Here is a 25,671-nt window from a genome sequence, read left to right as displayed (position 1 = left end):
AGACCAATTTGAAAACGGGACCAAAAATTAAGAATCTACATACACAGTTAGATTCGGCATATCAAAGAACCCCAATTATTCAATTTTGATGAAATCAAACAAAGTTTAATTTTGGACCCTTTGGGCCCCTTTTTCCTTAACTGTTAAGACCAAAACTCCCAAAATCAATGCCAACCTTCCTTTTATAGTCATAAACCTTGTGTTTAAATTTCATAGATTTCTATTCACTTATACTAACGCTATGGTGCGAAAACCAAGAAAAATGCTTATTTAGGTCCCTTTTTGGCCCCTAATTCCTAAACTGTTGGGACCGAAACTCCCAAAATCAATACCAACCTTCCTTTTGTGGTCATCAACATTGTGTTTAAATTTCATTGATTTCTATTTACTTTAACTAAAGTTATTGTGCGAAAACCAAGAATAATGCTTATTTGGGCCCTTTTTTGGCCCCTAATTCCTAAACTGTTGAAACCAAAACTCCCAAAATCAATCCCAACCTTTCTTTTGTGGTCATAAACCTTGTGTCAAAATTTCATAGATTTCTATTAACTTAAACTAAAGTTATAGTGCGAAAACCAAGAAAATGCTTATTTGGGCCCTTTTTGGCCCCTAATTCTTAAAATGTTGGGACCAATACTCCCAAAATCAATACCAGCCTTCCTTTTATGGTCATAAACCTTGTGTTAAAATTTCATAGATTTCTATTCACTTTTACTAAAGTTAGAGTGCGAAAACTAAAAGTATTCGGACGACGACGACGACGACTCCAACGTGATAGCAATATACGACGAAAATTTTTTCAAAATTTGCGGTCGTATAAAAAGTAAACACAACCCCTTGATAGTAATCCCTATGTATGCTTACTTCATTTTTATAGGAGATACAAAATCAAAAATAAAGGTTAATAATTTTATTACGCCAAGTCATCCATATTTGAACATCTTAATAAAACAATTGACATTTTAAGATCCATGACAAGTAAATATTTGAATGTTCTCAGTTATAATATAACATTCTTTTATCAAATGATTCCACCAACAGTGGGATTGAAGAACAGAAATCTGTGTCTTAACGGTTACTTAATATTTGGCATATCTGTGCAAAACCAATGATGTTGAATCATATTTCCTATACTTTCTGTGTTCAATTATTGCAAGAAAAATGTGCATTCATACTCTAAAAAAATATGATACTATTGTAAAAAGAGGAGTACTTTTCAATCAAATTCTTTCTTTAAAACGTAGCTGCCAATTTATGTTGGATGTCAATTAAAAGAATATTACGAATACCTATGGCAATACAATGAAATTCCCATATACATTTGCTAACATTATGATGTTTGTCAATCACTTTCTATAGAACGCATGTGACATTCTATATTGTGTGCAACATTAACAATAACACTAACCAGTGATTTTAAAACTGTTTAAAACCATCTGTAATGATAAACGTCTATGACATTTTGATTTAATGAAAATTTGACTTTCATGTCCAACCATGATAATAAAAAGTCTGATGCAGACAATGATAAAAGATTATTTACAACATTGATTGTTTTATTGAGATTATCGTCTGTATGGATGGTATGATGGAGCTGATGATGGTGGTCCTGATCTCTGGTATCCACCCCCTGGTGGGCTGCCGTATCCTCCGTGAGGGTTGTCACCGGCTGGAGGTCCGTATCCTGGGGCAGACTGTGGTGCTCCATAATTTCCTGCATCACCATATCCCCCTGTAATAACAAATCATTACTGTTAGTTACCATGCAGGCCATTTTTTGTATACAACCTAGAAATTAACTCTTTTAGATTATGTCTACTTATCTTACAAAACAGATTATTGGACGTACCTAGGTATATATTTCTAGTTTGTGTTTTTATCCTTAGCAGTTGGTTGTATTACACATGTGTGCAGCACTCAGAACTATTTCAAAGTCAGAAACCTGTTATTCAGTGGTTGTCGTTTTGTACATAAATCAGGCCTTTGGTTTTCTTGTTTGTATTATTTGATATTGATCATTTAGTGGCCTTTTTTAGCTATGCAGTATGGGTTTGGTCATTGTTGAAGGTTGTATGTATGGTTATCTATAGAAGTAAACTTCTATGTCATTTGATGGAGAGTTCTCATTGGAAATTATACCACATCCTCTTTTGAAATAAATGATGCCTTCATCTTTAACAGTAATAAGTGAACTAGTAAGCAGTTTATTGTCAACTTCTATAAAATAAATAATTTTTATACCAAAGCAGTGTGTTATATTGTCTGTGCTTTTTAAAATATATCTTATATGTTTAGTAAATAAACTCAACACAGATACCAGGATAAATTGTTGTTTATGCCAGACAACAAGTTTTGTTTACAATAGACTCATCAGTGACGCTCAAGTCATGATTTAAAAACAACAAGACCGAATAAAGAATGAAACTGAAGAGCACAAACAACCAAAAATTCTGAAAGATTTTACCAAATCTATTCCTATGGCAGAAAATCACAAGATGTCAACCAAGCTTACAAAAGTAACATGCAAGAGGGATAATGTCTAGTATATATTTGAAGACAAATATTAAAACTAGAGAGACATACCATAAGAAGACCCATATCCACTATAATCAGCAGGCTTAGGTTGTCCTGGATCTGAAGGAGGGCCACCAGCAGGATGTCCATATCCTACAATGACACCAATCCATTAATCCAACAGTCAGTTGATTTCTTAATTGACACTCACAAAAGCGTATCTATGTGTGTTGAATAACAGCTGGACTGTTGCGTAAAAGTTATTTGCTTTTTGAAAACAAGGAGATGTGGTATGATTACCAATGAGACAACTTTCCACCAGAGACTAAACAAAGTGGATGTAAGCAATTATCAGCAATTGTACAGCCATCAACAAAAGAGAAAACCCCATACCTTTTAGTAGGCAAAAAAGCAAGAAAAAAGTTCCAGTTAGAAAACTAAAGCCTAATTTCTAACATTTTTTTTTATACGAAAAATAAATATGCCAGACCTGTTAGATTTTGACATGAACCATTAGTTCTCTATTAAGAAATTCTATCCCTTTCCTATTCCATCATTCTATTTAATGATATTTGATCATCTGAAGATTTGGTATGTACTTGCAATAGTGGAAAAATACATGTAAAATGTTCTTATTTTTCAAATGACCTGGAGCAATTAAAATTGAAGAACAGATTACCCAAGCTGTTTAAGTTAAATCTTTAGGATTTTTTTTTATCTTCAATGAACTTCAACATGTTCTTTATTTGGCAATATTTTTTTTATTTGAGTGCCACTAATGACTCTTTGAAGACAAAACACATGTCTGGCTTACAATATTAGAAGCCTGGTATCTTTGAACATTTTTTTATGCTCTTTTTATTTATTTAATTGAATGCAAGAAAAAGCAAGTAAAAAAACCTCTTTGTTTCCAACTTTCTATTAGATTCATAAAATACCTGGTGCTGAACCATGAGGGGGTTGTGACCCTGGTTGGGGCTGGCCATAAGGGTCTGCCCCTGGTGCCTGTGGTCCACCGTATGAACCATAACTACTGTAGCCTGGGGCCCCAGGAGCTGAAGCTGGCTGACCTGGCTGTGGAGAACCTGAAAATAAAATACATGGATTTTATTTTCTTTGTCCACAACAAAGGCTTCAGGTCATACAACAAAACAGTTGACAAATTCAATATTTACAAAAAAGATTTAAAAAAAAAACAAAAACAAAAATAACAAAATAAATGCAACTGAAACTAAATAAAGCTATCCTTATCCCATGTAATTGAAAATGTTTTAGAGACTTTTCCATTTGATGTAACTTAGAAAATGGACAACAAATTTGATATTGCGAAGGAGGTTGGGGGTTTTAAAGTCACATATCTGGAATACGCTAAATGGCTTCAATAATACATCAATTATAACAAAAGTTAGGGGGGGGGGGGGGGGGGGGGGGGTGTTCAGGCAGTTGGAAACCCTCTTTTTCTTTTGCAGGATCAGTGCATTGTAATGGGGACATGTAGTTGGAACCCCCCTTTTGTCCTGGGTTAGGAATCCCCTATTTAAGATGGCTGGGTCTCCCTTGTAATATTTAAATGATCAGTCCAGCTAAGCAAGACCTAAATACAGTTTGTATGAATTTTGTTATTTTCTCTTTACCACAGTAGGCATAACTCTACAGTTTCATTCTGTTAAAATTCAAATACTGTCCAAGATTGATGGCTGTTTTCTGAAAGTCCAGTGGTAATAAAATATTTGGCCAAGCGCAGGTTGATACGACAGAAGAACCTGAACAGTTGAGGCAAGTTTGGACACAATATTCAAGCTTGATACTTTCTGGATTTGGATTGTGATCAAATTTTGACATAATAATTATAAAAATTTCTGACATAAAATAAATGTGGCCAAAAATCTTAGAAATTGATTGTGTGATACTGTGCAATTGAAGATTTTTTTCTTGCAACTTTTCAAATAAATGGACAACGTATCCCCATGGACACAGACAGTGCCCCCACCCTTTTTTTTTTGCATACAACATTATAAAGGGACATAACTCAAGAACAATTAATGTGACGATATCTGAGAATGATTAAAGTGACCCCACCAAATTTCAAACTTCATCTGTATTTTGTGGAAATAAGCATTGGGTCTATAGTTTGATAACATTTGGTTGAGGCAAACTTAATTGAGAGGGCTGAAACTGAAAATTGTGCAATTTTACCATTTATATTGGGGCATAACTCTAGAACGGTTAAAGAGATGCCACTGAAATTCAAGTTTAATCTGTGTGGTAATGAGCAGTTTGTATAAATTTGATAACATTTGGTTGCGGCAAACTTAAGTAAAAGAATGAAAAGTAAAAATTATTTACTTTTTCATTTTATAAAGGGGCATAACTCTAGAATGGTTTAATTAGTATTTACAACCAGTCTGGACAATACCAGTATTGAACGTGTTTTTTTTGCCAAACTTGTACACTAATGTACCAAAAATTAAACCATTATCTGCAGCCGAAACAAAGCCTGAAAAAAGCAGCATTTCAAAATAACAGAAAGATTGAAGGCTGGAAGAACAGTCATGGATGGGTATCCCTATAAACCCCAGTTATAAAGTGGCAAGGGCAATAAAAGACTGAATTCCTTACTATAATCTCCATAATGTCTTGGAGGTGCCCCAGTCTGGGGAGATGTAGGGTGTGGTGCCTGTCCCCCAGGGGCTGAGTATGCCTGAGATGATGGTGCACCTGCTGGTGCTTGTCCATATCCTCCACCATATGGTGCCTGACTTGATGGTGGCTGTCCTGGTGCCCCTTGCTGTCCTCCTGCAGATGGATGACCAGGTTGTGATGTAGCTGGCCATGAACCATATGGATTAGCACCTCCCTGCTGATAACTCTGTTGCTGGTATCCTTGATAACCTAATAATATGAAATCATTCTAATTCATTTTTATAATAACAATAATCAGTGTATTCGTCTTAATGAGCAATTTTGTTGTTACTTCCCAAAATGTACCAGTATTTTGTGCAAATGTGTTCTGAAAACTAATCATTAATATACTAATTATCATAAACACAAGCCTCAATAACTCTTTATGAAAAAATCTAATTTTGTGTTTTAATTTTACACCACAAAAAAAATCCATTCTGATACTTGTATATCAACAGATAACTATCACTGCCGATCTTTTCACAAAAATCTTCTCAGAAGTCCAGAACATTGAACTTACAATCAATTTTAATTGTCATAAGATTTTTTAGAAAAGAGTCACAAAATGAAACAGTTCAATGGATTTACAAGTTTTCCAGAAAACACATGAAATCAAAAGATAATCAAATCAGTTTCACAGAATTTTGCTGTCTCGTTTTAAATTTTAAAGTCCCTTATTCCAATATAAACATGAAAATGTGAGACATGAATAATTCCCTCCCCCTATATATGTCTGGATTGAAAATTACTACAAACATCACATAGGTATAAATAATAGCACTTTGTTCCACATGTTGACTTATATTTTAGTAAGATGAAATCCTACCATTAATAGAGAAACCCCTTGTATTTACACAAAACTCATGCAGCATTTACATGTATTTACTAAAGTTCTGATAAAACAATGTTCAGTCAGAAATGATTTACATGTTGAAGAATTACAGAAGTCACAGATGAACTGATTTTGAAGACAACCGTCATTCGATAGGAAATGTCAAATCTCTTTATAATCCATAAACACAACTTTCACAATTAATTTGATACAAATTGAAACCTACCAACGGAACTCTGAACAGGGGCAGGTGGTTGGGTCGGTGCTGCTGCCACTGTAGGGGGATTCTGAGGGGGCCATCCTCCTAAAACATAACTGCATTTATAGACAAAGTTCTATGACATGGAGAAGAACAACAGCCATGCAAGCTATGGAACTAAAAAAGGCAGCAACCTTCATGCATCTTTGACTAACAGGAATGTGCTTAGGTGACTAGAAAGGCCATGTCTTTCAACTCAAACAACACAGAAAAACTCAGGGTAAAAAGCATCATGCACTTCTGAAATGTTCTTAATCTGATTTCAATAAACTCTTGATAACATGCAATGGACAGAGCTTCAATTAAGACCCAATTATCTAATCGTAATCCATTTTCATCTTCTTGCCACAACAAAAACTTAGTACAAAGGATTTAAAAACACCATTGGCAGTTCAATATTTTATGACCAATAATTAATTGTAATTCCCATTGTAAGGTGAAACAGTTTTGTTAGTAATTTCCCTGTTTTAAGTAGAAATTTAATGTGGATATATCCAGCATCAGTCATAACAAACAATTTTTAACTATTTCTACCTTACCACAGTGAAAGTTTTACTTGGATAAGGGTTCAATCTATTCTTAGATTCCAATGAACTTTAAATGGTGTTTCTAAATGTGGTGTAGATAATCCTCAACTTATACCAGAGGACAATGTAACGTAAAGCAGCTCAAAATTTATTGCCATGCTCTACAATCCGACAAAAAATCAAAATAACTTCAATTCTACCATAGTGTACAATAAATTTCACCAAACTCTTATATTTTTAAAGGTATATTTTGTAATTCCAGAAAAGTAATACGAGAATTTAAGTACTCCTTTCTTCAAGTTTGTCTTTTTTATGAAAAAAATATCATGAGCGAAAGACTTTAAAAACTAGTTTTTTGTCAAATTTTATGGTGACTGAGTTCGATAAACCTAGCCATGTTTTCCGGCTTAGAGCATAGTGGGCATTGTATTATCACAGTGCTTAATGTTAAACTTAACTTGAGACCTTGTTTATTTACTACACTTAAGAACCTCTAAGCTGGATTAAAATCGCTTCAACTCAGTAAAATGGACTAAATTCTGGGGAACAGATCTCTCATTCTTGTTGAAATTTCAGGAATTTATGCTATCAAATAGCTTTTGAAACAACATTTCTCAGAAATTAGCCTTTATTTGGAAACTTCGAAATTTCATTAAAGATTTTATCAATACATGTATGTACTAAGATCAGATAAAACAGTAACAATGTTTGGGATTTGAATCTAAACAAAATATTCTAATAGTGATTTTGGTCAAGTTCATTTCTTTATGTCGAAATGGTTTTAAGGTAAAAAAAAAGTTTTACAGTGCCTAAACAAACAGAAAAAAATTTAAATTCTAAATGGTTACAAAAGCTCATAATTAATGAATTATGGACAAGATAGACTAAAAGTACTTTTCAAGATTAATTTACCCCCTCCCTCCAGTTGTGAAAGATAGACTTTCTTATTTGAATTGTCAGAAATCCATTTAAAATGTGTTTAACATGTTGCTATTGTTTTGTTTTTGTGCGTGTGTGTATTGAGATTTACTTATTACAACATACACATGCAAGCTATTAACAACAAAATTGTTTTCCTTGTGGAGTTAACATACTCATTTTAATATATTTACACAACTATTCATTGATCCATTGTCTTGCACAGTCAGACATTTTAATATTGTTTAAATCTTTCCTTTTGTACAATTCATTATGTACAATTCTGATTATTTCTAAATACTTTTCTATTATCAATAAAACTAGAAAAGCATAAAAATTGTCGCACCCAAAGGATTAACATGTACTTATCAAAACATATACAACTACAAAATGTAAAAAGATAATAGTTTTCATTTAAAGAAAATAGTATGGCATGTTGCTAGTAGCTAAAAATCTTCATAAAGATTTCTAGTCTCAAAAATAAAACTGTTATGTCCACTAGAATCATAACTTATAAAATTTTCACTAAGATGAAAAATACAAATTTTAGTGCAGAAAATAAATGTATACACGAATCAGTACAAGATGTACTCTTTCTTTTCTCATTAAGAACACAATTTTCAACTACTAAAATTTTCAAGACATCAAATAAATTTCCAGATGTCATAGTTTAATTTTTCCAAGCACGATGTAAAAACTGGCCAATAATTTCATAATCCAGCTAATTTAAAGCAACTTGTGATTTGCTTTGATCAATCAAATTATAATAGAGATCCTGTGTTCAAGCCTTGCTCTATTTTAATTTCTGTATTAAAGACCTTTTGTCAATTAATTTACATTATCAGCAATCCAAAGTAAAATGGAATTTGTCAGATCTTTGTTAGCTAAATTTTAATGAGATTGTACATTGAATTTCCTAGTAATTTTTTTTTTCTTTACTATTTTGTTTGTTCATTTTTTCTGGATTATACCTTGCTGAGGTTGTTGACCCCAGCCAGGACCTCCTTGTGGCTGACCATAACCTTGGTACCCAGGGGCCTGTCCATATGGTTGCTGGTGAGGTGGTCCTTGTGGAGGCCCCCCATATCCTTGTTGATATCCTCCACCATTAGGTCCATATCCTGGTGGTCCACCTTGTTGTTGGGCCTGTTGCTGTTGTTGGGTCCACTGTGTAGCAGCTTCCTGCCAGGTCTCTGGTGTGGGTGTGGTACCAACTCCAGTTATCATCTGTTGAATAGCTGTAATAGCCTCTTGATGTTGTTTTCCATTCCTGGGTTCTGCTCTTTTACATTCAACCTGTTGAAATGATCAAAACATTATGAAATCGAACCAATATCATTCATTCGTCTCTTATACTAGTATACAGTGACCTAATTTATTATAGACCTTAGTTATTATCATTCAAAACATGACCACTTAACATTAAATACAACTTAATTAAAAACTCTAAGTAAACTTACTTTGCATATCTTGAATTATTTCTATTACTCTAGTGTCTTAAATTATGATTAATACTAATGAATTATCTCTATAACCTTAAATTACTAGATAACTGACTAAATAAATTACTTATCATTACGTAAACAACTTAAAGAAAAAAATCATAATATAAATCCATTTCAATACATTTAAAAAGCTGAAATATACATGTTTATCAATCAGCAGCTACACAAATATGATTATCACCATCAAAATACTGTTAAAACAGATAAAACATGCACAGATTTCTCGCCAAAACAAAGCAGATCTCAATCGTTCTCAATATTGCAATAATGTATCATTTTCCCCATTTACATGAATTTTCAAACATACAAACACATACATACATACATATATATAGAGAGAATACATGGGAATGAAGACATATCACATATATTGTAAATCTAAATATGTGCATTCAAAAAAGGTGTAGCTTTAAATCTCATTATCTATATAAAAGGAGCGTTGATATTTGTCTCTAGGGTTAAAAAAAACCACTTGTGCAAACTAACAAAAAAGCAATGAGCATGGTGGTAGGTTTGTGTCTCTAAAATACCAGATATGTCAGTAACTGCTATATCTAACATTGTTTAAATTCAAACTTGTACCCAAATGGCAAAGGAAACAAATATAAACACTTGTCATACTTATGGCAATAAGTCATTTTTAAGTGATGTCACATGTTCATCCAAGTCAATTTTTTAAATGAAATGTGTTGGACTTTATTTTTACAACCAAGCATCTCAGTCATCTATCACAACATTTTGTAGATTTTAAAATAGTTTAATAACTAATAATTATCAATCAAAAAATATATACAATGTATTGTGAAGACCCAATAAAAAAAATTGTTTTGATACTGACTTCCATCAACTTGCCTTATGTCAATGTGGCTGCTTGATATTCTTGTTGATAAAATTGGTATAAAAAAACCCAGAAAAAGCCATTATTGTATATGTATTAAAGAATAATAAATCTTGCAAGCTAGTTGTTTTTTTCAAGATCTAGATATCTTCTAAATTTAAAAAAACAAGTAAACTGCGAGCTACTGCTCACTGATGATACCCCTGCCGCAAATGGATAATATGAATAGTGTAAAAATATGCAAGTGTTCGGTAAACAGGAAGTTGTCGAGTGATGAATCTGAAAACGCATCACACGGTATAGCTGACTTATATAAATCCTGAAACCAAATTTCAGAATCCTTGTATTGTACGTAGTTCCTGAGAAAAATGTGACGAAAATTTTCAACTTGGCTATCATGTGTAAAATCGTACAAGTGTTTGGTAAACAGGAAGTTGTCAAGTGATCAATCTGAAAACGCATCACACGGTATAGCTGACTTAGATAAACCCTGAAACCAAATTTCAGAAATCCTTGTATTGTAGTTCCTGAGAAAAATGTGACGAAAATTTTCAACTTGGCTATCATGTGTAAAATCATACAAGTGTTCGGTAAACAGGAAGTTGTCAAGTGATCAATCTGAAAACGTATCACACGGTATAGCTGACTTAGATAAACCCTGAAACCAAATTTCAGAAATCCTTGTATTGTAGTTCCTGAGAAAAATGTGACGAAAATTTTCAACTTGGCTATCATGTGTAAAATCATACAAGTGTTCGGTAAACAGGAAGTTGTCAAGTGATCAATCTGAAAACGCATAACACGGTATAGCTGACTTAGATAAACCCTGAAACCAAATTTCAGAAATCCTTGTATTGTAGTTCCTGAGAAAAATGTGACGAAAATTTTCAACTTGGCTATCATGTGTAAAATCATACAAATGTTCGGTAAACAGGAAGTTGTCAAGTGATCAATCTGAAAACGCATCACACAGTATAGCTGACTTAGATAAACCCTGAAACCAAATTTCAGAAATCGATGTATTGTAGTTCCTGAGAAAAATGTGACGAAAGTTTCATGGGACGGACTGACTGATGGACTGACGGACAGACAGAGGTAAAACAGTATACCCCCCCCCCCCCTTTTTTAAAGCGGGGGTATAATAAATCCAAAGACACATTACTTTTTCTATATACATGTACAAGTAATACCAACAATGTGTTAAATTTTTACAATATTTTTTGCTTTAAGGGCCATTTCCGAAATCAAACTTTTGTCAAAGTAAATTATTTGGAGCAGCATCCTTATAAAAAGAATGCTTCAACTAATCACGTTTGGACTACACAGTCCCATCTCCATATTGCAATTGCATTAATGAACTTGATATATAATGAAAACAAAACTCAGTCTGATGAACAAAAAGATTAAATAGTTTCGACACTTATTGAGTCTAATTACCATTATCATGATCATAGCACCAGAAGTCTCAGTAAAACAAAATGATCGAAGTGAAACAAGGAAACACATTGTTTCCCTAATTTGCCTGTATGACTATATTTATTCTTTATAGTGTTTTCAATCTTATTGCAAAGTTTTTAATCTTGTTTGTTGCTATCTTATGGTATTTGTGCACTTGAAATAGCATTAATAATTTCAGTGTATTAACATTGTATTATGCATATTTATTTGCAATGTTTATAAACACATCTATAGTTGACACAATCTAAACTTATCTCAACCATATCTAATTACAACCTATATAAGACAAATAAATGACATACTCTACTTTAAACATACAACTACCTATTACCAATGAGATCTGCTTTGTCTTGTTAAAGTATGGTGGATTTCACTGCATCTGTATCCATTTTTTTCTGAGTTCAGAGGGTAAAACACCAAAATCACATTTACATAAACCATGAAAATTAAATATTTTTTCCATTATTTTTTTTAATTTTAATTTTTTAATTTTTTTTAATGATTTAATCTTCATACATTTACCATGTGTTTTTATTCTTTTTATTATGTCTGAAGATGATGATGTATAGTTAAAAGTGTTGAAAATAAAAAAAAAAAACTCATTGATCTTCTTATTATCTGACATAAAAATGACTAAATGCAAGACTTAGGGTTTCAGATTTTTTTTTACAAGAGTAGAAAAAAATGGATACAGATCGTAAACATATATTCACTGTTGTCAATCTGGGGGTGAAAATATCTACGACAGAAGGCTGCAGAGAAATAAGCTATGCAGGACAGACTTTAAATTATAATAATGTTAACAAATTGTGACTATGTTATGCTCCAAGAACATTTAACTGGTTTATTCCCTTTTGCCCCCTTCAAAAGCATTGTTACAAGATGCAAGTCCTCTTCATATTTTTTCCTTAATGTCAATCATGTCTCAATTTGCTGACATATTTATAACAAGTCTTTTTCATTTCTGTTTAATCACCATTAAACAATGGTTGATTTAAACAGCATGTGTACCCATTCAATACATTTTAATGGATACCGTATAGCGGGTTATTTTCGCGGGGTGTAAATTTTCGCTTATTTTCGCGGATAGAACAAAATCGCCAAAATAAATTCCGCCAATTTAAAAGTGTACATGCAAAGGTAATGTTAAAAATGTTGAATCCGCTAAAATAATAACCGCCAAAATTTTTCGTATACCTTATTCAATGAAAATCGCGAAATTTTACACCCGCGAAAATAACCCGCTATACGGTATATCAGACAGTCTTCTTATTCAATATTTTATTCTATTTCATTTACTATTAAGGACAAAAATTGTGCAAGCTGAACTTCTTTGGGACTCCTGCTTGTAAATCTCAGGATACAAGATAAATATTTTCCTAGTAGTTCCGTTATGGACATTTTTGTTTTTAAATTTTCAAGAAGAAAACAATAAAATAAATAGTAATCCCGTACTAGTATTAAGACTGTCTGAAGATCCTTTCATAATTCAATATTTTGCCTTACAGATCTGACTTCAAAGTAGTAAAGCCCATGAAAGCAAATCTACAAAATACTTACCTCGATTCAAGTACAAATTAGTGTTGTTACATTGATGATTTAATTAATCAGAACCAAAAATATATTCAAAACTTCTGCATTTACTTATTTAAATAAATTTTTAAAAATCCTTTTAAGTGCTTAAATCTAAATACATCTTAATTGTATGCACATTTTCTTATTCTCTCCTAAGAGGAAGATAAATATTGTACAACAAATCAAAGACAAGTCATGTATTAATATTGTATACGACAACTAATTGAATGTTAGTTATATCTAATTTTCATTATTCAAAATGTGTAATTGGGGACATAACATTAAGTTTGCTTCATTGTTTTGGTGGACCACAAATACTTTATCAGCGATTATAAATGTAAAACAAACTGGACTAATCAAGTTTTTATTATGCCTTTAGGTAACTGTAGAAAAACTCTTTAAGTAGGAAGTTAACAAAGGAAATATTGGTTTTATGCTCCAATTAGTAACCAAGCAAACTTAACTTCATTTCCCTTTGAACACACCAAAGAATATATTTTCAGTAACTTATGAAGCAGATAGATGCATGATATACATGTAGCATGTTTAATGCATATATACAATAAATTACTGGGATCTCAAGACTTTGTAATAAAACACTTTTTTTTTACAAATCCCCCAAAACTAAATATCTATTTATAGCAACACCACACCTGCACACTTGTAATAATCATTAAATAAGATCCAGTGTAACTACATAGATGTTCTAATACGTTTTAAGCATATGTATTAAAGGTATAAACACACTTTTATAGTAAATCTCCTGTGAAAGCAAAAAAATAACTTGTAAATGTCAGATCTGTAGGCAAATATTGGCAAATTGTTATAAATAAATTTCATGATCTCAACTGGCTTTTTCCCCCAAGTGTTTATTATACCATTGCAAGTGGTCATCTATAACTTTGTTTTAAAAAAAAAAATGTTTCCAAACGACAACATTTTGCGTAAATAAATATAAAACTTGGTGTTGAACAATTTTAAGCTGTCTAAAAAGCTGAGCCAGTTCTGATTGCTTAACACAATACTTTATGAATAATGTTATTTCTCACTTCAAGCAAACTCACTTTGAGAAAATAAACCAGCTGAGATCTGTAATTTCATAATTAATTTAAAATAAAATTTAACCTTCTTATTACTGATAACCACATAGTGCTCACTGCACACGGCGTCTACGCTATCTTCTGACTCAAATGTCAAAAATCCAAATCCTAATGTATATATAAGTACATAAATAATAATAACATGTTTTTCTATTTCAATCTGAAATTAAAACTTAGCATATTATAGAATTTACAGAAATAATTTCTATACATGTATAATTTTTCACTCAACATGTTATATTCTTTAGTAATAACTTAAATTACATCTTTTAATTTCAAGAAAACAAAACTTATGTGCATGTACATGTAAATAATATCATATGATTTCTCATTAAATAAGGGTTCAGCTTTCCATAAATAGTAAGTTCTTAATCTTATCTTAAGTATATGTTGCGGTAATTCACAATTATCTAATATCATAAGTACTACTTGTCATGGTATATATATTTCATACATAAAATAAGTAAAACGCAGACAGCTTGTATTCAAGTATTTCTACCAGCAAAACTTAACTACCTCTCTTTAATAATATAGACAGAGCAGACATTTGTGCATATTAATATATGATGATAGAAGTGTAATTTCCCTCCCATAAATTTTCCATAGAATAGCCCCATACGTTACTATTATTAATCTGGATGCAGTTGTAGCCTTGGATGTCTCGGATGTAATCGCTCATAATTATCAAACTTATAAGGGTGTGTTTTTTTTATTTCACAAATTTTAGCATGTGGAAATGTTTTTGATGGCTGACCAGCTTTATCATAATTATTGTAATTTTAAAACTAATTCATCAATATTGGGTAATCAAAATCTTCCAAAATTTAGTTTGATTAGTGTTTAAGGTAGACATTTAAAATATGTATACCAAAATGTAGTATTCCGGTTTGTTAGGATTTTTTTCTTCAAAAATATAAATGATCAATGATAATTTTTCTGTGCAAATTGAAAGATTTTGCATAGGAAACACATCGTCTATATTAAAAAAGTCAATTTTGTTTGGTAGAAAGATAACTAAATGATAAAATTTTAGGGTTATAGATCATGAGAAGATATATCTCATTTATTTATGCTTTCAGAAAATTAGGGGTCACATGACTATATTTTCAGCATAAAAAAAATAAGTAAATTCTTAACATTTCCTTATTGATATATAATCCTTTTAACTTTCTGACACAATATATTTGCATATTTTAATAATGGATAATGTGTAAAATTATCTCATATGAATGTGTCAAATGAAGGCAGTTAAATTTTTGTATACAAGATAAAAATATGTTTAATCAGATGGCATGTTAGGAATTTAACATCAAACATTCCTTTTTTATTTTTGATTTCATTGACACATTTCATTAACTTTGGACTGTGAATTAATGAATGGATTCAAATATAATTTTGAGAATTGTTGTTTCTTCTTCTTCACCCATTACACATGTATTCAAGTAAATCTATTGAGATATAATTAAAAAAGTTTTTTTTAATTTTTTATTTCTACATATCCATGATATCCAACATGTGAGTAAAATTTAACAGAAATGAGTGTCATGTTCTTGGCCAATAAATGATAACTGTAACCAACTGTAAACTCATGTATCCCTAATATATAAAGAATAAGTACTTAGGATTGTTCCAGAATTAAAAGCATTGGGGACCTGAAGGCACTTGTTTAAAGTCCCAGTATATAAAAGTTTGGTTAGGTAAAATTCTTACAAAATTTTGAGGAAAACATAACCTGTATTTAATTAATTTGAGTGCCTCCTATTCCCCACCAAATAAATTTTGGAACAACCCTAAGGTTCTTATTCTGTTCTGTTTAAGATTGAAACCTGTCAATCATGTAAAAGAACAAAAACTTTTACATCAATGGTTCTCACTAGTAATCTACTCAAATATGTATAGTCCTAAATTTATTGTTACTTATCTCTATACCCTATATGTATATCTACTTTTATTTTCAGTAGAAACACATTTTCTGTCAATACAGAATAATAATTCCTCTTTTTATTTGTTATCAGTATCTTATTTTTTCTTCTATCTCTACTGAACGAGAGTACTTACATGGATTTTTTAATTTTTCTCCCATTAGATGTACAAAGATAAAAATACTTCTTAATGAAAAATCACCCTATTCAGAAAAAGTAACTTTCAATGATTACAAAATAAGCAAAACCTTTAAGTTAATTATTATTGTTATTAAGGCATAAGTACCCATTTACTTTGTAGTGTTTCTATTAGTTACATAGATTATTGGGCAAATACTGCTAGGCAAAAATAAAACGTCAGCTGATCGAAGTTACAAGGTTAACCTAAAAGTGAAACCAGTAGTTGTGATTAGTAACATGGGAAGAACTTATAATTGTGCAATGCAATTTTTTTTATTTAGAAAAAGGAATATTAATTTGACACTTAGGTTTGATTTTAATTGCCAGTACTACATTTGTACTAAAACTTAATAAAAGTGAAAGAAAAAAAAAAAAGAAAAGGAAATTGTGCTCTGTGTTGTTTGTTTGAATTTAGTTCTTTATTAAATAAAAAAGGTTTTCATATGATATTTATCAGAAGGGAGCAAATTATATTTTAAGAATAGGACAAAGGATAGTGGGTGAAGCTAAATATTATTTTTTTTTTTGGGGGGGGGGGGGGAGGGTCAAAACTTGTTTATTTAGCTTAGGTGATTCTCTGCTTTTCACAATGATTTAATAAAATTGAGAATGGAAATGGGGAATGTGTCAAAGAGATAACAACCCGACCAAATAAAAAACACAACAATAGTTTACTGAATTTCATTTCAAGCTTTGGCTGTGGCAAATTAAATGGTTCAGACGGAGGAAACAGATCATATACAACTTTGATTACATGAGCTAGTACCCACTGCCTGAACTGTTGTATTGCCAGAGCAAAAGCTATATAAAGCATTCTGATTTTCTTTTTTTAACACAACCTACCTTTTGATTTTTTGGTTTCTTGATCTACCACAACGTTGACATCAAGCACCTGCAAATAGAATTTTAATAATTTCATTAGAAAAAGTTAACAGCATGCCATATGCAATGACTGACAATGTTGGTTAATGTATAGCTGACGTATTAGTTTTCTCATTGTTGCCTATAGTTGCTTACATCCAATTCATTTGAACTTTGGTGCATAGTTGTCTCATTGGCAATTATATTTTTATGATAAACAATGCAGTAGCACCTCTTTTTTTTTTTTTTTAAATATGTGTCCTATAGATATATACATTTTCATCATGTACAAACACAGCATATAAATAGTTTGTAGTCTTGTTTTGCTAATGGACAAGTATGGAAGACATTTAAATGTCATCCATGCCCAATAATATGCAATTTAGGACAGTTCTCCTTTTCTATTATATAAAAAAGAAGATTTGGTATAATTAAACTGAATTTTTTTGGTACTTTATCCTTTGAACTTTATTTTCAGTTTGTGAGGGAACTAGCACAGTAAAGTAAATTAACTCGCTTATAAAATTCTTCCAAATAATCTTGATTTCTGTCATGCTTGTTAAGTCTTACCTTTCCATATTTACTGAAGTAGTTTGTCAGATACTCAGCATCCACATTTGGTAGACCTCCCATGAATATCTTTGGATGGTTGTCTAAGTTTTTGTTAGTTCTTGGTGCCTGTTGAAAAGACTGAAAATCGTTTCACAAAAGGAAACTATTAAGGTTATCAAGGAGTTCATATTACATCACAAACAGTAAATCCTGACGAAATAACTTGTTAAAATTTGTTGTATAAGGATCAAAACTACATATATCATGAATCTTTGCTGAATGTTTAATTTGTACAATATTTATATTAGACATCACATCGTTAAGCTCCTTTTTTTACTCCTTCTTTACTGTTCTGTTTGGTGTACTGTTGTTTGTCTGTGTTTTTCTATCTTAGCCATGGCGTTGTCAGTTTATTTTTGACTAATGACTTTGAATGTCCCTTTGTAATGTTTGGTCTCTATCTTAACTTGTTGCTTGCCTATGTGTAGACAATCTTAACTTGTTGCTTGCCTGTGTGTAGACAATTTTAACTTGTTGCTTGCCTGTGTGTAGACAATCTTAACTTGTTGCTTGCCTATGTGTAAACAATCTTAACTTGTTGCTTGCCTATGTGTAAACAATCTTAACTTGTTGCTTGCCTATGTGTAAACAATCTTAACTTGTTGCTTGCCTATGTCTAGACAATCTTAACTTGTTGCTTCTCGCTGCAGAGACAATTTAAAGCATTTTTTGGTGATTTATTTAACTTCAACTTGCTGTAATCTGATTATTTTATCCAATAATTTTGTGGTTTTATGGGTGTTTTTTTCTTATAAAAAAATAAAAATGAATGTGTTTTTGCTAATTAAATTTTCAAATTTGGTCACTATTCAATTTCTGTTTATGTCTAATCACTTCTTGACATCCTACCTTTTGAGCTCCTTTTGGATTGCAAGCCTTGGCATCAACCTGAAGGAAAGTAAAAAAGAATTAGTTTTAACCTTGGTTTAAACAAAAATATGAATATGTAAGAGTAATAACAATCTTTGCTATGTCATGTATGTCACAGCTTAGAGAATAAAAGCAATCAAACTTTATACCAGAATCTTACTTTATATATTTGGATATAAGAGGTATGGCAAACTTAGGCCACACCAATTTGATTACTTGTTCGACGGACCCGCTCGCACCTATTTTTCTCAAAACAGATTTTTAATTTTTTTTTTATATTCCCGCTTCCCGCATCCGGAAGTGTAATCATGTCCATTTCCTGCACCGTTTTTTTTTGTAAATATTATAAAAATATATCAACATTTGTTTTTAAAATCACAGTCTAATTTTAACCTGTATATAACGATTTTAAACATAAAAGCACACCACCACACTTCTTAAATATCTGTGAGAATATTTGTTTCAGCATGAAGCCTATTTATCCAAAGAAGGAGTGCTCCGATATAAATTTATAAAAGCGGAAATATATACCGGTAAAGAACAAAACATTGGTTTCTTTCCCCCTTACTTATATTCCCTATCAAAATATGTTCGTTGTTAGAATAAAGTACAGAGAACTTCTGAAAGATTTTGCCTTCAACGGCAATTATATTGTATGCTGGCGAAACAAAACTATCCATAGCCGTTGCATGTTCATGCACCTGTCCTGATTGATTCAGGGGCCGGTCGTTCAGCAGTTATCGTTTATTGATGTTGTTCACTGGTATTTTCCTGTTTGGATATATAAATTAGATCGTTGGTTTTCCTGTTTGAATTGTGTACGCTAATAATTTTGGGGCCCTGTATAGCTTGTTGTTTGGTCCGTATCAAAGCCCCATGTAAAAGGTCGTACTTTTAACTGTGTTTGTTATTATCAGGTTAAGAACAACCCTCCCTCAGACAACAATGGACAAGGTGTCATTTTACTGATGTAGAAAAGAAAATAGAAATACCAAGGATTTATATAGTTCTTCTATTCAAAACCTTTGAAAACTTAGAATTTTGTACTCAAAAAGAGGAGAGTTAAATCATATTTTAAACAACTTTTTCTAAAAGAGGGGTCCACTTATTTTGAATAATATTAAACTGTTAAAAAGAAAATGTGTTAACATGGTTAAAGTCCATGAATATTACAAAATTCTTGGACATGTTTTGACCATTTAAAAAGAGATAGATGTATAGTTCTTTGAGAAAATATCAGCCCTTTTGTACAAACAAATATATTATAACTTATATTGATCACTCATAAAACATGAAAAAGGGGTATTTATAACATTAAGGGGTTGCCCCCAAACTGAATATGACTTAGATGGAGAATTGTCTCATTGTCAGTCACACATACAAAGACCAGATTTAATTATTTCTTGGTGAACAGGGAAAAAATACTTCAGAAATTAAAGAAATAACAAAAGTACAAGTGATAAATAAGTGTTTTAATATTGTTGAAACCTACTATTTTATGTGTACAAAAAAAAATTATAATCGCTCGCCTTTACTTTTCAAGTTTCGCCTCAAGAATTTGCAAAATAAATATTTTTTTATTTAAATTTTCAAATCGCTTGCTCGCCCCAAATTTTGGAGTCCAAAAATCCGTAGAACAAGAAATTAAATTGGTGTGGCCTTATCCTTGACCATACAGAGACATATTCCAATATAGAATTGCATTAGGGAATAGACTTAAGAGTACTAGTGAACCCATTGTTTCCTTGGAATTCAAATGGAAAGACAACATAAATTTTCTATAAAATTCTTAGATAAGGACTGATATTATAGTTATTAATATGATACAACAAAATTAAATAAAGTTAAAATCTATGTGCAACAATGTTTTATATACCAGGGTCAAGCCTTCATGATCCTAGTGGAATTGTCACCTTGAACTTAAGTTGTGGATTTAACAAACAAAAATATACCAAAGTGTGTGTCATAATACCACAGCAGGTCATATAGAAATGTATCCACAATACATCAACAGGGTTCACACTTATTTATTTTGACGGCAAGTCCAATTGTAAGAAGAAATTTTATTGCAGTGTCTTTTGTTATTTCAGTCCCCATGACAAAACATAGCACGGAAATGCAATGAAATGACATCAACTGTAGATTAAAAAATAAACTTGTGTTGTAAAATTTTGTTTGTACATTTTACGATTATAATGAATCTTTGGATTGACCAGTTTTGAAAAGATTCTCACAAGTCCAAGGCCATTGGTCATAAAACTTAGTACTCAGAGAACAAAATTTATGCTGGAAACCAAATCCAATAACATAATTGGTTGATCAAACTTGAAAGTTTTATGACCGCAAGGCCAGAACTCTTGAACTCGCCTTAGTGAGAACCCTGCATCAGAATGTATTTAAGGTAGATAGGGTGTCTTCCTCCATCTTGGATTTGGAAATACCAGAAAATAAGGTCTAGATCTTTAATAGAATGTGCAAATTTTTAGAGAAGTAGGTAATCCATGTGTAAGAAATTCCACTTCTACATATAAAATGACATGTTTTATCATATTTATGATTGTATTTTACAAAAAACAGAAAAAATTGGTTTGAACATTTTTTTTCCAACTTTGCCACATAAGGTGAGGCAACTCGAATGAAATGGCAAATAATTCAGATTAAGGTATTTTTACGATAGAATGTGTTAGGAATTTCTCTATTTTACTATGTAACAAGAAAACGGGTCCGGTGACCCTATTTTTTCTTTTTCTTAACTGAAAGCATACTATTAAAGCTATCTTCTCATATGTTATCTCAAAATTCTATGGTGTAGTTTACGCTTTATTGCAGAAAATTTGGGTTTCCATGCATAATCTATACAAAATTTGACAATTTTGACCACCGTGTAGCATGAAAAAAAGCCCAGTGACCCATTCTTTTTATTACTTTTTTTTTAAAAAGCATAATATAAACTTCATTTTGGCAAATTATTAAAAAATTCTATGGATTATAATTTATACACCCCATCTACCTTAACAGGATCCATTCACCTTATTTGATTCAACACCCACCTGTCTTCCATCTATGGAATGTTGAGTTGAGAGAACTGTGTCCACACAATTTGGATCTTTAAATGTGACGAATCCAAAGCCTCGTGATTTACCAGTCTGAGGATTTTTCATTACGACACAGTCACATACTTCTCCAAACTGACTGAAGTAGTTTAATAAACTATCTAAAAATATACAAAACATAATTCTATTAGTCCTGTTAGGTTTTTTTTGTTAAAAGAGTGGCCAATAGTAATAAATATGAAATCATAAAGTTTGTGCCCTGCATATAGGTTGCATTTCTGTAAATATTGACAATGCAATTTCTCATAGGAACTCCTGTTACGGCTAATACTGTACCACTTTTACTATGAAGTTTTGAAAAAAATCTTATCCTAGAATTGAAAGTTCATATGCACCACAATTTTTTTCAAAGGTCAAAATATAGGGCTGTGCGGCATATTTTCAACGTTTATATGACCTGAACTTCTCAGATTTTTAAACTTACACTAATTTTCTTAACTACCCCTACCTCGAATGAAAGGTTACCACAGATTTCAATGTAAACAATATGCACGTGTTCATTTACTGGTAACATTCCCAAGTTATGTCTCTGCGATATGGAACAGAGAGAGCATAACTGGGAACCAAATTAATTTTCTATGAATATTAAATTTCTCCCCAAAAGAGGTGTGTTTTGAGCAACAGCTGTTTTTACAAAGTACAACCTATAAGAAGAATTTGCGTCTTTACAGCAATTACAGTATGTGTGTTTTGAATGTCCTCCTTGAAAGAATCTGTAAACATTTGTATAATTATCATTGAAAAGTTAATGAACTAACCTTGATCTGTATCCCAACTCAATCCTCCAATAAACAATTTTCTAAAAGGTAAACATAATAAAATTAAAATGTAATCATCTGGCAAGCAAATCTCAGTTTATATTCTTACACAAAATTAATTGCATATACCATACAGTTAAAGTGACACTACCCAAATTTGTAATTGATCTGAGTTTAGTGGTTATATTAAGTATTATGTGAGTTTCATAAAATTTGGTTGATGCAAACTTGTTTAAGAAAACAGAAACGAAAATTTCACATTTTTCCATCTGTGAATGGGGCATAACTCTAGAATTGTTAAAGTGACATCCCCAAAATTCAAGCTTTTGGGTAATGAGCATTGTGTATATATATATGTGTTTAATCGCATTTGGTTCAGGCAAACTAAAGTAAGAGTAGGGAAACTAAAACACAATTTTGGGCAGAATTTTCTAGAAGGTTAAAGTGATGCCCCTAAAGACAATAAAGTGACACCCCTTAAATTCATTCTTGATCAGTATTTTGTGGTAATAAGCATTGTGTATAAGTTTCATTGCATTTGGTTAAGGCAAACTACAGTTAGAAAATGTAAACAAACCAAATGCTTCGCAGGACGTAGCTTTATACGACCGCAGAGGTTGAACCCTGAACGGTTGGGGCAAGTATGGACACAACATTCAAGCTGGATTCAGCTCTAGATTTGGATTGTGATTAAATAGTTGACACAGCATAGGTTTCTGACACAGAATGAATGTGTTCTAATGAACTTAAAATTTTTGTTTTCTCTTAGAGCAATTCACTATGCTGTTCAATATTAATACTCTCAAAATAATGTTTGAAGAAATTTTCTTTTTTATTTATGAAATTTCAAATGAGAAAAATTGAACCCAATTTTTGAATCACATCCCCCTTTCCCTTATTCCAAAACTAATCTCAATTAAAATATTCTAATGGAGTTTGCAACAATAACTACTCATTTAAATACATCATAAAATAAACTGTAAATAAAATGTAAAAAAACTGCTTGTTATCACTGAATGGTAAAGATTATTTAAATTTATCAGTTGGTAGTAAAAAGTGAATATACATTGTATATTGTATATAACAAAGATTTAAGTTGATTCTGGACAAAGAAAGATAACTCCAATTAAAAAAAATTCTTGCAATAAGATATTTCTTGCTTACTATTTTGGACAAAGAAAGATAACTCTAATTAAAAAAAAATTTGCTATTTCACAATATTGTGAAATTAGATATTTCTTGCCATTGCACAATACTGTGCAATTGAAAAGACTTGCTATTCCACAATACTTAATATAATAATTTTAGATCCTGATTTGGACCAACTTGAAAACTGGGCTCATTATCAAAAATCTAAGTACATGTTTAGATTCAGCATATCAAAGAGGCCCAAGAATTTAATTTTTGTTAAAATCAAACTTAGTTTAATTTTGGACCCTTTGGACCTTAATGTAGGCCAATTTGAAAACGGGACCAAAAATGAAGAATCTACATACACAGTTAGATTTGGCATATCAAAGAACCCCATTTATTCAATTTTTGATGAAATCAAAAAAGTTTAATTTTGGACCCCGATTTGGGCCAACTTGAAAACTGGGCCAATAATAAAAAATCTAAGTTCATTTTTAGATTCAGCTTATCAAAGAACCCCAAGGATTCAATTTTTGTTAAAATCAAACTAAGTTTAATTTTGGACCCTTTGGACCTTAATGTAGACCAATTTGAAAACGGGACCAAAAGTTAAGAATCTACATACACAGTTAGATTCGGCATATCAAAGAACCCCAATTATTCAATTTTGATGAAATCAAACAAAGTTTAATTTTGGACCCTTTGTAACTTGTTATATATAAAAAGTAAGAATTTCATTTTGGAAATCATTTTGATTATTTTGATTAACTGCTAAAAATTAAATTCAATAATAATCGGTAAAAGTTTAAAAAAATTCAAAGGAGCATCAAAGCGAATCTGCCACGGTATTTTCTATCCAATAAACAGGGAACATTAGCTGCAAATTGGTCATTGTACTTTCAAATTATATACATCTTACAGACTTGAAAGGTATTGAGTGAAAGTAAATTGCATACATCATTAAACACCATTTAAATAAGTTGGTACGAGTTTTTGTAAAGTGGTACGAGTTGACGTTGGTACGAGTTTACAATGGTATGGGATAACTATAATTCGGTAAAAATGATACCACCAAAATTAAAACTTGATCTGCGTTTTGAGGTACATGTAACAGCATTGCGCTGCCGCTGTGTATAACTGAAGATAGAAACATGTTGTACTTATTTGGACTATGTGCCTCAGTACATTGTCAGATGTCCATATCCCGCTTACGGATTTTGTCAGATTCTCGTATCCCACAATGGCACTTACACTATGTACGTAAACAATACTAAATTTTTTTATTTCCTGTGTCACGCTAGACTCCATTTCTAGTTTTTACGGCACAATCATTGGACTTTCACAAAAATCAGCAATCCCACATCATGCAATGAGACCTTCTTTCAAGACTTCATAAATATTTTGACTATGTGCGAACCTTGAACTTTGAAGGGGGTGAACGAGTATGGAAGCAAACATGATTTTGGTTGAACCCAACCAGATTCCTGACGGTAGACTTGAATATTGGCATTTGCTCATCAAATTGGAAACAGGGAAGGGTTTTAAAGCCAAATAAAATCACATGGATAATCATAATGAAAGTCCCAAAGCCAGTTCCCCTTTAGTTTACTTGTTTATTTCGTGGTAATTATTTTCACAGATGTTTTACATGTGAGATTTTAATAACCATTTTATATTGCAGTTACCCAGCTTCATTTGAATTGTTTCGGTTCATATCTGCTTTATCTCTGTGCATTGGCATCTCTCTCAATAATTTTAAGATGGCGTTGACGTGACCACGGGGAGATAACCAAAAAAGTTCGGTAAATTCCGGCTTGCCGGAAATTTTAACGGAAAGAGTCGAGACCTACGGTGAGGTATTCGCCACTAAACAGTAATCGCCACAGATGATCATACAATTAGGAACATGTATTAGATACATACTGTTCTTCGGTATATTATATATTTTAGGGATCGGAAAACTCCCGATAGCATTCACTTATTTCCCAAGAAGAGTCAAATGGGTTTTTACACCAA

General features: G+C 31.6%; 1 protein-coding gene across 6 annotated transcripts; it reads right to left on the bottom strand.

Annotated features, from left to right (window-relative positions):
• Positions 1 to 895: 895 nt before the first annotated feature.
• LOC134715340 (DAZ-associated protein 1-like) lies at positions 896 to 25,479 on the bottom strand. 6 transcript variants are annotated; one of them, XM_063577452.1, is made up of 13 exons: positions 25,341 to 25,479; positions 22,525 to 22,565; positions 21,683 to 21,867; positions 18,633 to 18,671; positions 17,742 to 17,861; positions 17,154 to 17,202; positions 14,234 to 14,316; positions 8,704 to 9,028; positions 6,255 to 6,332; positions 5,134 to 5,406; positions 3,453 to 3,599; positions 2,584 to 2,667; positions 896 to 1,732 (listed from the first exon to the last, which is right to left on the bottom strand). In XM_063577452.1, exons 1-13 carry the CDS (start codon positions 25,394 to 25,396, stop codon positions 1,566 to 1,568), a joined length of 1,647 nt encoding a protein of 548 aa, XP_063433522.1. In that variant the 5' UTR covers positions 25,397 to 25,479; the 3' UTR covers positions 896 to 1,565. The 6 variants fall into 6 exon arrangements, with proteins under 6 accessions (XP_063433522.1, XP_063433523.1, XP_063433525.1 ...); XM_063577453.1 differs by having other exon boundaries at positions 21,704 to 21,867; XM_063577455.1 differs by lacking the exon at positions 2,584 to 2,667.
• Positions 25,480 to 25,671: the final 192 nt, after the last annotated feature.

This window comes from Mytilus trossulus, chromosome 4, assembly GCF_036588685.1.
Source record: "Mytilus trossulus isolate FHL-02 chromosome 4, PNRI_Mtr1.1.1.hap1, whole genome shotgun sequence".
NCBI classification, from domain to species: Eukaryota; Metazoa; Mollusca; class Bivalvia; order Mytilida; family Mytilidae; genus Mytilus; species Mytilus trossulus.
This window is presented reverse-complemented; position numbering and strand designations above follow the sequence as displayed.